The sequence below is a fragment of the Mesoplodon densirostris genome, chromosome 13 (assembly GCF_025265405.1).
Source record: "Mesoplodon densirostris isolate mMesDen1 chromosome 13, mMesDen1 primary haplotype, whole genome shotgun sequence".
Lineage (NCBI taxonomy): Eukaryota > Metazoa > Chordata > Mammalia > Artiodactyla > Ziphiidae > Mesoplodon > Mesoplodon densirostris.
In genome coordinates, this window is record NC_082673.1 from 92,705,589 (window position 1) to 92,721,713 (window position 16,125).

Below are 16,125 nucleotides of genomic sequence, written 5' to 3' on the forward strand. Positions count from 1 at the left end.
CTCTCCACACAGATGTGTTCTTCTGATCTACCTTCTAATTTACTAATTTTCATTTTTTTTAAAACATTTTAAAATAAGTTTTATTTATTTATTTATTTTTGGCTGCGTTGGGTCTTTGTTGCTGCACGCAGACTTTCTCTAATTCCCTCGAGAGGGGGTTACTCTTCGTTGCTGTGCGCGGGCTTCTCATTGCTATGGCTTCTCTTGTTGTGGAGCACAGGCTCTAGGCGCGTGGGCTTCAGTTGTTGTGGCATGTGGGCTCAGTAGTTGTGGCTCATGGGCTCTAGAGCGGCAGGCTCAGTAGTTGTGGCGCATGGGCTTCGTTGCTCCGTGGCATGTGGGATCTTCCCGGACCAGGGCTCGAACCCGTGTCCCCCTCATTGGCAGGCGGATTCTCAACCACTGCACCACCAGGGACGCCCCTAATTTACTAATTTTCTATTCAGCTGTGTTTAAACTGTTCTTACACCCATCTATTGAATTCTTAGTTTTTTTTTTTTTTTTTTTTTTTTGCTGTACGCGGGCCTCTCACTGCTGTGGCCTCTCCCGCTGCGGAGCACAGGCTCCGGACACACAGGCTCCGCGGCCACGGCTCGCGGGCCCAGCCGCTCCGCGGCATGTGGAATCCTCCGGGATCGGGGCACGAACCCGTGTCCCCTGCATCGGCAGGCGGACTCCCAACCACCGCGCCACCAGGGAGGCCCGAATTCTTAGTTTTTATTACTATATTTTTCAGTTCTAGAATATCTAATTCTTTTTTTTTTAAGAGCACTGGTTCACAGCAAAACTGAGCAGAAAGTACAGAGATTTCCCATGTATCCCCTGCCCCAACTCATGCACAGCTTCCCCAGTTATCAACATCTCGCCATCGATGGTATATTTGTTGTAACTGATGGACCAACACTGACACGTTATAATCGACCACTTAGTTTACCTTAGGGTTCACTCTTGGTGTTGTACATTCTATGGGTTTGGACAAATGGATAATGACTTGTATCCACCATTATAGTATCATACAGAGCATTTTCATCACCCTAAAACCCCCTGTGCCCTGTCTGTTCATCTCTCCCCCCAACTCCCGCCCCATCCCTGGCAACCACTGATCTTTTTATTGTCTCCATAGAAGCCAAATCTGAAGCCAAATCATTGAGCAAATCTTTGGCCTCTAAATAAGCCAATCTGAAAAGGCTACACACTACGATTCCAGAATGTCAGAGTCAGAATCACGCAATGTGCAGCCTTTTCAGGTTGGCTTTAGTTGATGTGCATTTAAGGTTCCTCCATGTCTTTCCATGGCTGATAGCTCACTTCTTTTTAGTGCTGAGTAACCCCTTGTCTGGATGGACCACAGTTTATTTCTCTGTTCACCTACTGAAGGACATCTTGGCTGCCTCCAACTTTTGGCAACTGTGGATAAAGCTGCTGTAAACATCTGTGGACAGGATTTGATGTGAACATAACATTTCAGCTCCTTCCGGTAAATACCAAGGAGCACAACTGCCGAATCATTGGAGTATATTCCGTTTTATGAGAAACTGCCTGTCTTCCACAGTGGCTGCTCCGTCCTGCCTTCCCACCAGCAACGGATGTGAGATCCTGCTGCTCCACACCCTCACCTGCGTCTGGCGTCCTAAGTGTCTGGAATAGGTGTGGAGTGGTATCTCGCTGTTGTTTTACTTTGCAGTTCCCTGATGACAGATGATATGGAGCAGCTTTCATATGCGTATGTGCCATCGGTATATGTTCTCTGGTGAGGTGTCTGTTCAGGTGTTTGGCCTATTTTATTTTGATAAATGTATTTATTTATTTATTTATTTATGGCTGCATTGGCCCATTTTATTTATTTATTCATTCATTCATTCATTCATTCATTTATGGCTGCAATGGCCCGTTTTATTTTATCTATTTATTTATTTATGGCTGCATTGGGTCTTCACTGCTGCATGCGAGCTTTCTCTAGTTGCAGCAGGCAGGGGCTACTCTCTTCACTGCAGTGCGCAGGCTGCTCATTGTGGTGGCTTCTCTTGTTGCGGAGCACGGGCTCTAGGCATCCGGGCTCAGTAGTTGTGGCTCGCGGGCTCTAGAACACAGGCTCAGTAGTTGTGGCACACGGGCTTAGTTGTTCTGAGGCATGTGGGATCTTCCTGGACCAGGGCTTGAACCCATGTCCCCTGCACTGGCAGGTGGATTCTTAACCACTGTGCCACCAGGGAAGTCCCTTTGGCCCATTTTAAAATCAGGTTCTTTTCTTACTGCTGGGTTTTAAGAGTTCTTTGTATATTTCAGATAACAGTCCTTTATCATTTGTGTCTTTTGCAAACATTTTCTCCCAGTCTATGGCTTGTCTGCTCATTCGCTTGACACTGTCTTTCGCAGAGCAGAAATTTTTAATTTTAATGAAGTCCGGCTTATCAATTGTTTCTTTCATGAATCATGCCTTGGATGTTGTACCTAAAAAGTCACTGCCAAACCCAAGGTCATCTGGGTTTTCTCCTCCGTTACCTTCTAGGAGTTAGTTTTGTGTTTTACATTTAGGTCTGTGATCCATTTTGAGTTAATTTCCATGAAGGGTGTAAGGAATGTGTCCAGATTCATTTTCTTGCCTGTGAACGTTCAGTTGTTCCAGCACCATCTGTTGAAGAGACCATCTTTGCTACGTTGCATTGCCTTTGCCCCTTTGTCAAAGATTACTTGACTGTATTTATGGGGGGTCTATTGGTTGTTTCTCCAGTTTATTCTATTTATCTGTCTATTCTTTTACCAATACCACACTGTCTTTATAATGGTAGCTTTATAGTAAGTCTTGAACTCGGGTAGTACTATTCCTCCAACTTTGTTCTCCTTGAATATTGTGTTGGCTGTTCTGGATCTTTTGCCTCTCCATAGAAATTTTTTTTTAACATCTTTATTGGAGTATAATTGCTTTACAATGGTGTGTTTTCCATAGAAATTTTATTATCACTTTGTCAATATCCACAGAATAACCTGATGGGATGCTGACTGAGATTGCACTGAATACATAGATCAAGTTGGGAAGAAGTGACATCTTACTCCATTTATTTAGTTCTTCCTCGATATCTTTCATCAGAATTTTATAGTTTTTCTCACACAGATTTTTCACATATTTTGTTAGATTTATACTTATTTCATTTTGGGGGATCCTAATGTAAATGCTATTGATTTTAACTTCAAATTCCACTTGTTCATTGCTAGTATATAGGAAAGCAATTGACTTTTGTATATTTAGCTTATATCCTACAACCTTGCTATAATCACTTAGTTCTAGGAGTTTGTCAAGTCTTTAGGATTTTCTACATAGATGATCATGTCGTCTGTAGACAAAGACAGTTTTATTTTTTCCTTCCCAATCTGTATACCTTTTCTTTCTTTTTCTTGTCTTACTGCATTAGCAAGGACTTCCAATACGATGCTGAAAAGCATAGGTCAGAAGGGAAACCCTTGTCTTGTTCCTGGTCTTAGTGGGAAAGCTTTGACTTCTCACTAAGTATGATGTTAGCTGTAAATTTTTCATAGATGTTCTTCATCAGGTTAAGGAAGTTCCTCTCTAGTTCCTAGTTTACTGAGGGTTTTTTTTTTTTTTAATCACGAATGGGTGTTGGATTTTTGCCAAATGCTTTTTCTGCATCAGCTGATACGATCATGGATTTTTCTTCTTTGGCCTATTGATGTAATGGAGTATACTGATTCTCAAATGTTGAACCAACCTTGCATACCTAGGATAAATCCCATTTGGTCATGGTGTGTAATTCTTTCTATACAGTGGTGGATTTGATTTGCTAACATTTTGTTGAGGATTTTTATATCCATGTTCATGAGAGAGACTGGTCTGTAATTTTCTTTTCTTGTAATGTGTTTTTCTGATTTTGATATTAGGGTAATACTGACCTCATAGAATGAGTTAGGATGTATTCCCTCTGCTTCTATCCTTTGAAAGAGACTGCAGAGAACTGGTATAATTTCTTCCATAAATGTTTGGTAGAACTCACCAGTGAACCCATCTGGGCCTGGTCCTTTCTGCTTTGGAAGATTATTAATTATTGATTCAACTTCTTTAACAGATGTAGACCTATTCAGATTGTCTATTTCTTGTTATATGAGTTTTGGCAGATTGTGTCTTTTAAAGAATTGGTTTATTTCACCTAGATTATCAAGTCTGTGTGCACAGAGTTGTTCACAGCATCCCTGTATTTTCTTTCTTTTTTTTTCTTTTTTTTTGGCCACGCAGCTTGCAGGATCCTAGTTCCCTGACCAGGGATCGAACCTGGGGCCCTCAGCAGTGAAGGCGCAGGGTCCCAACCACTGGACCACCAGTGAATTCCCTGTAGTTTCTGTTTAACGTCCAAGGAATCTGTAGTGATATCGCTTCTTTCATTCCTGATATTAATAATTTGTGTCCTTTCTCTCTTTTTCTTAAGACTGGCTAGTGCTTATTGGTTTTATTCATCATTTCAAAGAACCAGGTTTTCATTTCATTGATTTTTTTCCATTAATTTCCTATTTCATTGATTTCTGCTCTAATTTTTAATATCTATCTTTTCTTCTGCTTACTTTGTACTTAATTTGCTCATCTCCTAGTTTCCGAGAATGAAAACTTGGATGATTGATTTTAGATCTTTCTTCTTTTCTAATATATGCACTCACTGATATAAATTTCCCTCTAAGTACTGCCTTTATCACACCCCACAAATTTTAAGTTGTATTTCCATTTTTATTCCGTTCAAAATAGTTTAAACTTTCTCTTGGGATTTCTTCTTTGACCCATGTGTTATTCAGAAGTGTGTTGTGTAACCTGCAAGTATTTGGGGGTTTTCCAGCTATCTTTCTGTTACTGATTTCTAGTTTAATTCCATTGTGGTCTGAGAGCAGATACTGTATTATTTCTTTTCTTTTAAATTTGTTAAGCTGTGTTTTGTGGCCTAGAATGTGATCTATCTTGATGAAATTATTTGATTTGGAAAAACTGCCATTTAATATCTTGTACAAATGAATCATATTTATTAAAGTGAGTGTCTGATAATCCCAAAATATAGATCTCCGGTGGGTCTGTTTCTACTATCTGTTTTTGTTTCTAAGCAGTGCTGGCAATTTTAGACTGAAATTCTGGTGACTGTGTATGAAAAACTGTAGAGATAATTTGAGGCTCTGGTTTACTTTTGTTTCTAGCAGGCAGCTGGGATAAGGGCAGATCACCTGAATCCCATCTGGGACTGAGCTGACTGGAATTCGGGTGTCTATTCGAGGACTGGTCTACTTATGGCTCACCCTATGCCTTCGTGTAGCCTTTCAGGAGTCCCAGTAGAAACATGGAATGCTGCCAAGGTCCCCTCTGTGGCTCCTGAGGTGGTGACACGTACGCTGGGCTGCACTGACTGCCAGACCTTGGCCACACGTCCTGGCTCCTCGGATGCCTGCAGGAATATTTGGTCTATTTTGTTCTTGTTGTACAGGCTGGTCTCAGTTAAGTGAATCCACCATCACAGAAAGGAGAAATCCCAAGCGTCTTGAGAAACCAGTTGTGTAGTCTGGTCCTCCGCCTTTGTCCTCTGACTGAGGCTGGGGCTTTCTGGATAAGGCCATGAGTCCTAATTACTGGGCGTGCGTGAGGCAGGACTTAGAGAACCCGGGTCAGCACGTGCGATCAGGGTGAGAGTGAGAGGCCTCGGGCCGGGCAGCCTGCTCCAGCATGACCAGGACCAAACCCTGCAGTCTGACCTCATTACCCAGGGGAGAAGTCAGACTGCAGCAGGGCTCCACTCCTGGTTGCTGGAGGCTGCTCCCAGCCTGCCCCCCAGGCCAAGCAGGCAGAGCCGGGGGCCAAGGGCAGCAGTTAGTGTGCCCGGGGCCAGCAGACCCAGGGAGCCAGCTCTGGAGTCGGAGAGATGTGTGGCTGAACTCCAGGCCATTGTTCCCTGGCTGCAGCTGTGGGAAATCACCTCCCGGCTCCGTCCTGTCCTCATCCGTTCCTACGAGGATTAAACAACACGATGTGCAGATGCGCATACGATAAAGTCCTTAGCTCAGTACTGGCACACAGGAAACACTCAGCAACTGGGAAGCGTTATTTTGCACATCTTTTCACCCCTCAGCAGGAGGGACCCCGCCCCTCTGCGGGGGGAGTGGCAGGGCTGTGGCTGTGGGATGAGGAGTGTGGGAGAGTGTGTCGTGTCGGCGGAGTCCAGAGCACAGTCTACTCCCGGGCCCAGAGCGCTTCCATCGAGTCAGGGCAGAGCTGGGAACTGGGCAGCAGGAAGGAAGGTGCCCGGCAGACGGCACCCCTGGCTGAGGGCGGGTCACCCGCACAGGAGCCTCTGACTCCATCCCCAAGGCAGGCCCCAGGGTCACGGGCTCCCTGTCTTACCGGGAAACGTGGGCCGCCTGGGTCACAGAGCAGACGCCGGCCTCAGCCACCCGCCCCGCGCAAGCGGCCTCACTTCCCGCCCCACAGGCCGGCCCCTCGCAGCCCCGCAGCCCCGCAGGGCCCCCCACCGCGCCCCCTCTAGCCTCCCGCCCGCCCGCCGGCCCCTCCATCTCCTCATGGCTCCCCAGACCAAGAGTCCCATGCTTCTCCCTCGACCCCTAATACCCTGCTCTGCTTGGGGTGGAGGCACCCAGGCGAGAGACACCGCCCCACGCCCTTGTTCCGAGAAGGCTTCCAGCCCCCCGAGGGGAGAGGCGGCCTCCCATGACCGACCGGGGAAGTGCGGGAGCGGGCGGGCGGGGCCTCCGCTCAGCTCAGGGCGTCGCCTGTTCTCCAAAGAAGAAGGAGACGCCTCCTCAGGGAAGCGCTGCTCCAGCTGCTCCACATGCGGCACCCAGAACCGGGAAGGAGCAGCAGGGAAGTGGGGCTGGGACGGCTGCCGCGTGGGTCTGGAGGGAAGCCTCTGCCCGAGACACGGGCGCAGCTCACGCGCAACAAGAAGAGACGTCAGAAAACCAGAGCCATGTGGTCCTCTGACCGCCCAGCAAACCGCAGGCCCCCGACATGCCCTGCGCCGGGCTGCACGGCCGCCTCCTCAACTGTCTCCCTGTCCTTCCCGCTCCATCGGGCTGAGGGAGCTGCTCTCACACCCGGCCCCGGTGGCACCGGGATGGCAGTGCCGGGCCACCATAGAGCAGGGGGCATGTGCATCCCGCAGGGCCCAGGGCCGTGACGCGCAGCCGGCAGGAGCAGGACCCACTGCACGGGAAGAAACGCGTCCGGGGACCTGCTCTGCCCTGGAGCCGGGGGTGAGGCCCTGCCCGTCAGCCACCGCACCCCTTTACCAAGGAAAACATGGGAGGCCACAAAACACATCTGTGGATACCACCACACCGCTGGCCCCACGCAGGCTCAGATCCCTTCCCACATCAACGAGCCCGGTCACCACGTGCAAGCTCAATCTCTAAACTGAGCAAACTGCCAAAGGCCCCTCGCACCTTCAAATCCCCCCACAATACACACTAATACTGCTGGCCTGTGCTGGGGGCACCCAGGCCACCAGGGGCCTAGCACCTGGCCCGGCCCCCCTCGGCTGCAGGGGAGGTGCTTCCTCCAGCCTGGACACACGAGCTGACCAAGGGATGGCCCCTGCCCAGACCGACGGCTGCCGTGCCCAGGGTCCTGAGGGTCGTATCCAGAAACCCCAACGCCCTGCAAGGCCAACCCAGGGCCGAGGGAGGTGAGCCTCCTCCCTTCCCTTCGGCTGGCACCAGTCTTCCCCATGTGGCCTGGGAAACACTCCGATGTGTGGCCCAGAGCTCCCAGGGAGACCACATGCTGAAGAGCCCCCAAGGGGTCTGCCAGGGGCCAGGGCCAGTACCACGGACTCAACAGCTCCCCAAACTGCGCAGTGACTGGTAGCTGCCATGCGAGCCTGGGGCCACTTTGCCCCGGCGCTGGTGGCCCTGACGACCTCTCCTCACGTTCCACTGGCTGGGGCAGGGCCCTGCGTGCTGTGCACGCCCAGCTTGCTGCTGAGCCAGACTCTCCTCCAGCTCACCGAAGAGCTGCCAGGAAAACCACCCCCGGGTCAGGAGACAGGGCCAGGCCTGAGGCAGGGGCCCTACCTGCAGTGGAGAAGGTGGCCATCCACACCGTAATCCTGGTAAATCTCATAGTCCTTCTCAAGAAGACCTCCCGACGGCGAGGAACTGAAATGCAGCAAAATGAAAAGGAGACGTGAACAAAAGTGCAACCATTTAGAAACACGATACATCAAAAATAACACGCCTTTCACTTTTCAGAATGTGGGTGCTGTCCTTTTAGTTTCCCATCCACAGCTCCTGCCCACAAAGTCGTCCCCTTCATCTGGTCTGAGTATTTCTTGTGCCCTCACCACCCCTCCCCGGTGCCTGGAACGTGGCCCGGATTGAATGGACTGGAGGCCCACCGCCCTCCTACAGGGACAGCCCACTATGGCCCAGGTCCACCTCAGAGCTGGGGCTCTGGCCGATGAGCTGTGGCTGGGCCTGGGCCGGGGCTGGAACCCGAGGCAGGTGAGGCAGACACACTTCTGCTCACACAGGGCTCACACTCCGGGTGCAGTCCACTGCAGAACGAACCAGAATCTCAGGCCACTGTAGGACCAGACCGGAAACAGCTCCAGGGATGGCTCTCGGGCGGGGTGCATCTGAGCTGTGGACAGGAAAGAGGGCCGGCAAGGGGGCCACACTGGGCATAGCCTGGGAACAGAAAGTGGCCACTGTGCTGAGACGCAGAGGGTGGTGAGGAAGGGGACACGGAGGGGCTCGGGCCAGGCCACCAGGCCCCATGGGCTGGCCAGGCCAGGAAGCCTGCACGCCCCTTCAGGTCAGGGGGCAGCTGACTACAGCCTGTGGGCCACGTCCAGCCTGCTGCCTGTTTTTGTATAGCAGGTGAGCTAAGAATGGTTTATATATTAAAATTTTTTTGTGTGTGAAATGTGAAAACTACATGAGATTCAAATCCCAGTGTCCGTCAGGAACACGACGTGGGAACACAGTTCCATTCGCTCATCTGCAACCGTGACGTGTGTGGCCACGGCAGAGACCACAGGAGGTGCTCGCTTCACTCAGCGTGGCGCAGGCCCAGCGATGCAGCTGCACCTCACCGGCCTGAGTGCCACACGCACGGCCGACCCAGGACAGTTCACCGACGCTTTTACTACCCCACCTGCCCACAGTGCCACACCATGAAGAGAGTGGGCCTGTACTGTTATGCCTTTCAGGCGCGGTGGCACGCGGGCTCTTTGCTGCTGGGTCGGTAGGACACACAGCCCTGCTGGAAGCACTGCCATGTCCCAATGTGCACAACAGTCAGAGTTCGAAATGGAAATCTCATCGCAGCAGGATTGCTTCACAAAATGAAAATGAAAAGGACGCTTACACCAAGTAAGCTCCCAAGTGGCTCATTTGTTAGCCAAGCAAGGAATGCTGTTCACCAATGATGAGTTTATTAAACTGTGTTGACTGCAGCAGCTAAAGTTATGTGTCCAGAGAAAAGAAACCTGCTTCAGGCTATCAGCCTCTTGGCACGGACAGAGTCAAGGACAGTGAGAGCAGCACCTGCGGCCAAGGACCGGGAGGGTCCCTGGGCTCCTGAAGGCCGCACATTCCTGACACTGCTCTGCAGCTGCTACTTCACTCAAGCAGTCAACACTGAGTTTGAAGTGACTGAGGAATTGACGTCTATGAATCATCTCTGTGGAGCAACTGCAGCTGAAATTACTGCCAAAGAAGCTGAGAAAACACCGAATTCAGTCCAACCTGAAATGGAATCTGCTAAAATGTGTTAACAACTGATCATGCTAAAACACGCGTGTCAGAAGAGGCTGAGCTGAGAACCCACAGGCCCGCACAGGTGGGTGTGCACAGGTGGGTGTGCACAGGTGCGCACCGCGCCCCTCAGCAGCAGGCGCTCTGCAGGACGCACCAAACGCGTCACGAGTCACCAGCCGTGAACGTCCTCTGCTCTCCTGGGCTTTGCCCTCACCAGTTCCATGGGTTTCTGTCAGAAACAGAAGCGAAACCTCCCGACCTGACCTACTACACAACAGTTTAACAGCTTGAAAGGGGAAAGTTTTACTGCAGTGTTTAAAAAAACTCACGACCTAGACTGAAATCTTCTGTTTGAGAAAAACCTCTACTCGACCACTATCATCCAACATTGAATATGAGGGTTTCTTTCAGATTTGAGAATGTTTCTCAATGAATTCAACCTAAAATTACAAGGCAAACAGAGCTTATATGAGATACCAAGACTGCAGTAGAGTCATCTTGACGACAGTGAATGTCTGAGTCACAAATACTATCAGCAGCTGTTTTATCATCTCCTTCCCATGCCACAAAAATTAAAACAAGAGGCAAGATCTCCGTCCCCACACAGTTTCGCAGCAGATATATCTTCTGAGCTCAAACCACTGGTGACCCTCAGAGGTACTGCGGGTTTAGTCCCAGACCACCACAGCAAAGCCAGGCACACGAATGTCCTGCTATCTCAGTGCAAACAAAAGGTACGTTTAGGGGCTGCCCTGGTGGCACAGTGGTTGGGAGTCCGCCTGCCGATGCAGGGGACACGGGTTCGTGCCCCGGTCCGGGAAGATCCCACATGCTGCGGAGCGGCTGGGCCCGTGAGCCGTGGCCACTGAGCCTGCACGTCCAGAGCCTGTGCTCCACAACGGGAGAGGCCACAACAGTGAGAGGCCCGCATACCGCCAAAAAAAAAAAAAAAGTTATGTTTACACTATACTGTAGTCCACGCAATAGCCCCCTGGGTTTTCTGAGGAATCTGAACTCTAGGACTTAGATAATGGAAGAAAAGCCCACAACTAGCTGAGATGCTCTTAAATACAAAGAGGAGACAGGGCCGCTTCCGAGCACACACGAGGCTCGGGTGGTGCCACAAGAGCAGGCTGACGGCGCTGCAGGGAGAGAAGGGGGCGTGTGGCACGGGCGGACCAGGAGGAGACGGAACGAGGATCCTTCTGGCCACACACGAAGGTGGCACCAGGCCGACCTAGGCCTCCACGTGGAAGAGAAAACTATAAAGTTAACACAAGACATATAAGCGAGTACCTCTGGGCCTAGGCCAAGAAAGAACTTTCTAAGCAAAACATTAAAAACAAATCACGGGCTTCCCTGGTGGCGCAGTGGTTGAGAGTCCACCTGCCAATGCAGGGGACACGGGTTCAAGCCCTGGTCCGGGAAGATCCCACATGCCTCGGAGCAACTAAGCCCGTGCGCCACAACTACTGAGCCTGCGCTCTAGAGCCCGCGAGCCACAACTACTGAGCCTGCACTCTAGAGCCCACGAGCCACAACTACTGAGCCTGCACACCGCAACTACTGAAGCCCGCGTGCCTAGAGCCCGTGCTCCGCAACAAGAGAAGCCACTGCAACAAGAAGCCCACGCACCGCAACGAAGAGTAGTCCCTGCTCACCTCGCCGCAACCTGAGAAACCCGTGCACAGCAACAAAGACCCAATGCAGCCAAAAATAAACAAACAAATTTATTATAAAAAAAAGAAAAAGAAAACAAACCATAAGGCAAAAATAATGGCAAATCTGGTTGCGTCACAATCAAGGACACCAGGGACCAGTCAGCAGGCATGCGGGGGCGCTGGTGAGGAGCGAGCCCTGGGATCCATGAGGGCTCCTGCACCCTGAACAGTCAGCCAGCAGCTCCAGAAGAAAGTGTGCAAAAGGCACAAGCATCCGATTCACATCTGCGAGATTCTGCCTGACCAGATCTGCTGGGTAAGCCCGGTCCAGGGCCGCCCTGCCGGTCACTCACCCCAAACGCTCCCACCCGGGCCCCGGGCACAGAGGACGAGGTGCAGGGCTGCCCCGGGCTGCAGGGTGCGCGCAGCTTAAGAGCAGTGTCCTGCGGCGGGAAGCACAGCCCACAGCCCACAGCCCCCCGGGCACAGGAACACACTGGGCGGTGGATGCACGCATGGAGCAGTTTGGGGACGACGCAGGAAGAAGGATGACAGGAAGAGCCTGGGCCTGGAGGATACGAGGATGGTAAACCACATCCTCTCGCCGTATCAGGGATCCCCAGGAAGCACCCCCGCTGCCATCCCACCAGACCAAGGACAGGTGCTGGAATGGGTGAAGCATGACCCTAACCCTACAGGTTACTGATGAGAAACACACCTAAAGCACATGGGAAAGGACCGCCGTTCAGAGGCAAATACTAACCATGGAGAAACTGGCCGACGCTGGTTCCAAAGTACACTTCAAGGCAAAAAACATCAGCAGGTAAACAACGTAACGACAAAGGAAAAATGCATCAGGACACCTAACTGCAAAACTATATACAGCAGATCCACAGCTTCCACACACAGGCAGCAGCAATGCGAGACAAGAAGGAGGGACAGGGCCTCCCTGATGGCGCAGTGGTTGAGAGTCCGCCTGCCGATGCAGGGGATACGGGTTCGTGCCCCGGTCTGGGAGGATCCCATGTGCCGCGGAGCGGCTGGGCCCGTGAGCCATGGCCGCTGGGCCTGCGCGTCCGGAGCCTGTGCTCCGCAGCGGGAGAGGCCACAGCAGTGAGAGGCCCGCATACCGCAAAAAGAAAAAAAAAAAAAAAAGAAGGAGGGACAGATCAATTCCACCGTCTGGGGAGACTTTACCTCTCGGAATCGATAGATCAGGTAGACAAAAAATGAGTAAGAAACTCAACTGACACAGTTAACAGATTTGACCTAACAAACACACAGAGAACCCTGGACCTAACAGAGAACAGAAATTTCTGAAGTAGTCCTGAAATCATTTATAAAAATTCAGAATTTAGGCTACAAAGCAAGTCTCAAAAAAAAATCATGCTTTCTGGCCAAAATGAAATTAAGTTCACAATCAAGAACAAGAATGGAGAGTGACCTACTGTTTTAGAAATTAAGACGTTTTCTACATTACAAATGCGTCAAAAAAGCAATCATAATTAAAAGCAGAAAATATTTAAAATTGAACAATGAAAATTCTACATACCAAGAGTCGTGTAATAAAACTAAAGTAGTAATGCTGAGGGAAGCGTGACTTCAAAAGTTCATTTCAGAAGAAACAGTGAAAATAGATGAGTTGAGTTTCCAACAGTAAGTTAGTAAAAGGCTGAGAAAAAAATGTCCAATAAATAGAAGAGCAGTGACACAGAAGAGGCTCTTGAGAGCCGGAGCGGGGTCTCTGAGAGGACTGAGCACGTGGAGACCCTCCAGGAACCTGCACAAGGCCCAGCAGCAGGAGCAAAGAAGGGCCTGTGTGGACAGACGTCCACGAAGGAAGGGGCACCAGGGCAGCCTAGGCCAGTGTGTCTGTGACTTAGGTCAGCAGGCCTCCATAAACTAGGATTTCAGACAGTAAATGCCTGGACATTCCTGCAAGCAGTAAAGAAAAGGAATCCACACAGGTCACAGGCCTGGCTGGTGAGCAAGTGCTCTTTGCCAGACACTCTAGGAACAGACAGTGTTTCAGAGGAAACACTCCCACTGTTGATAAAAAACCAGGACACACAGAACAAGGAGAAAAGTATAGGCCATTTTCACTTATCAACATGGAAAAAAAAGCCTAAATAAAATATCCGTAACCTGAATCTATTTGAAAAATTACACAGAGTATCCCAGGAACACATGAAATAGATGATTGTTTAAAAATGCTGATTGTAGTAGTGCCTGGGGCTGCTGGAACCAGCACCACAAAGTGGGCATCTTAGAAGAACAGACATTCACGCTCGCACGGTCCTGGAGGCTGGGAGCCCGGGATCAAGGTGCCGACAGGGCCGGCGCCCCCTGGATGCTTGGAGGTAATCTGTCCAGGCCCCCATCCAGCTTCCCGTGGGGCCAGCCATCCTTGGCGTCCCTCGGCTTGCAGCCACAGGGCTCCAGCCTCTGCCTCGGCCATCAGGGTACTGTCCTGTGCATCTGTCTTCTTGCAAGGACGCCAGTCCTGCGGGACTAGGGCCCTGCCCACTCCAGGGTGGCCCCATCTCAGCTTAACTTATGATGTCTGCAGCAGCCCTATTTCTCAGTAAGGCCACATTCACAGGTGCTGAGAATTAAGACTTCAGCATATCTTCTGGGGGGAAAAATTCAACCCACAATAGACTAAGAAAATGTACTGGCTAAGGTTCCGCATCCATTCATGCTAAAAAGCCTAATAATAGAAAGGGATGCGGGGCTTCCCTGGTGGCACAGTGGTTGAGAGTCCGCCTGCCGATGCAGGGGACACGGGTTCGTGCCCCGGTCCGGGAAGATCCCACATGCCACAGAGCGGCTGGGCCCATGAGCCATGGCCGCTGGGCCTGCGCGTCCGGAGCCTGTGCTCCGCAACGGGAGAGGCCACAGCAGTGAGAGGCCTGCGTACTGCAAAAAACCCCAAAACAAACAAACAAACAAAAAAATAGAAAGGGATGCGGCAGCCCGATGGACAGTGTCACAGTGTCACACGGACAACAGGCCAGCAGCCTGAGCACAGGGACAAGCCCTCCCTGGTTCATCCTCACTGTGAAAGTGCTGACCAGCCTGGGACAGCTGGCCAGCGTCACCGCCAACCCAGGAGACAGACGGTGAAAGCTACTGAAACTAACAAGAGCTCAACAAAAGTGTGACAACAGGACAAATAAAGATTCACGTCTGTAAACCAGTAACGATCACATGACTTTATACGGTACCTAAAAATAAACCTTAAAAAAACATGCAAGTCCTTGTGCAAAAAAGTGTAAAATGCACCACCTTCATCTATGGGATAAGGGGACATAATCAAGGTGCCTACTCCCCACAGATCCAACACAATTCTAATCCATGTCCGAACAGGGGGTCTTGTGGGAACCCGATCCCAAGCCGACCCCATGATCCGAGTCACCACGCTGCGTCCAGGACACTTTTGGAAAGAAGACACTCCCACCCACAGAGAGCGGGCATGGGTGCCGGACACGGTGGTCAACAGAATCCTAGAGTCCAGTCCCTTCACCTGACTGCAAGATGAGCCAACACCCATCACAACCCAAGGCAAACGGGAGAGTATCTGAGCCCAAACGCTGTCGGATCTGCTGGACAGGAGGAAGCAGCCAGCCTGAGCTCCATGAGGACACCAGAAGGGCCGAAGGCTGCTTTTAAAACTCGTTTGCTTCCTCCTTGGGGTTCATCCCGGGCTCCAGCTCCTGAGGACAACTCCCAAACTGCCTATCGGCCCACTCAGGCCCACCTGGCCAGGCCTCAGGCTCTGGCCCGAGCCCAGTGTGTGTCCAGCACCCACGCTGACCTGCCCCCACGTGTGTCCGGCTCCCCATGCTGTGCAGCAGCAGCAGAGCCAGTCTCGAGTCCCAGAGCATCCGACTCTGCCCGTCTGCCCCCTGCACCCTCAGCACACGACGCCACCGTCCCTGGCCTGGCACGTCATTCTCCAAGGAGCAAATGGACCCACCGTGTAAGTCGGCTTTCGACTGCTTTGTGATTTCCACTGTCCCCAAGTGAAACCCAGCCTGCCCGGCCCCTTTCCCGCCACCCTATCCCTGCCCAGCCTCCAATTCCAGATCCTCCCTGGTTTCTTTCTGGTAACTTTCAGCCTGTTTGGTTTTCTCCAGGCACATGTCATCCAGCCATTCCTTCTGGACTTGGTCCCTTGAGTGCTGGACCCCGGGGTCGACTCTGGTGCCTGGGACAGGGTCTGCTCAGTGCCAGCTCTGGGGTACAGGCACTCAGGGTGCAGCCTCTGGGGAATGGATACTTGGGGTTCAGGCCCTGGGGTATGGGCACTCGGGGTGGGCCACAAGAGCTGGGGGAGACGTCCAGATGTGCGAGGCCAGCAGGAGGTGGGAGCCCTCACTGTTCGCCAGTCCCGGAGGGAAAACGGTCACCTCTGCACACAGCCACGGCGGCCGCTGGACAGGGCAGGCACTTCCTGGGCTCTGCCACGCTGCGGACCCCCTCAGTCCTTCCTTTGTAAAATGGGGGAGACCCCCTCTCCTCCCTCCCAAGACGCGGGCGAGATCTGTCAAGCTTGGGCAGGGGTGCTCGGTGCCAGGTGGTACGGATCCCCACGGACCTGCGCCCCGGAAACGACAGGCTGGCCGGCCTGGGGAAGGCACCCCCTCCTCACACGTACTCTGCGGGGCCAGCTCTGGGGTCCCGAAGCCACGCTCGCACGTCCCCC

At 51.6% G+C, this 16,125-nt stretch overlaps 1 protein-coding gene across 8 annotated transcripts in view; it reads right to left on the reverse strand.

The window, feature by feature from the left end:
- ARHGAP39 (Rho GTPase activating protein 39) overlaps positions 1–16,125 on the reverse strand; it is an 81,731-nt gene that overhangs the window by 16,494 nt on the left and 49,112 nt on the right. For all 8 annotated transcript variants that reach the window (XM_060116225.1, XM_060116227.1, XM_060116226.1 and 5 more), the window contains one exon: positions 8,068–8,151. In XM_060116225.1, the coding sequence (XP_059972208.1) occupies positions 8,068–8,151 (84 nt within the window). The remainder of the gene's footprint in view (positions 1–8,067; positions 8,152–16,125) is intronic.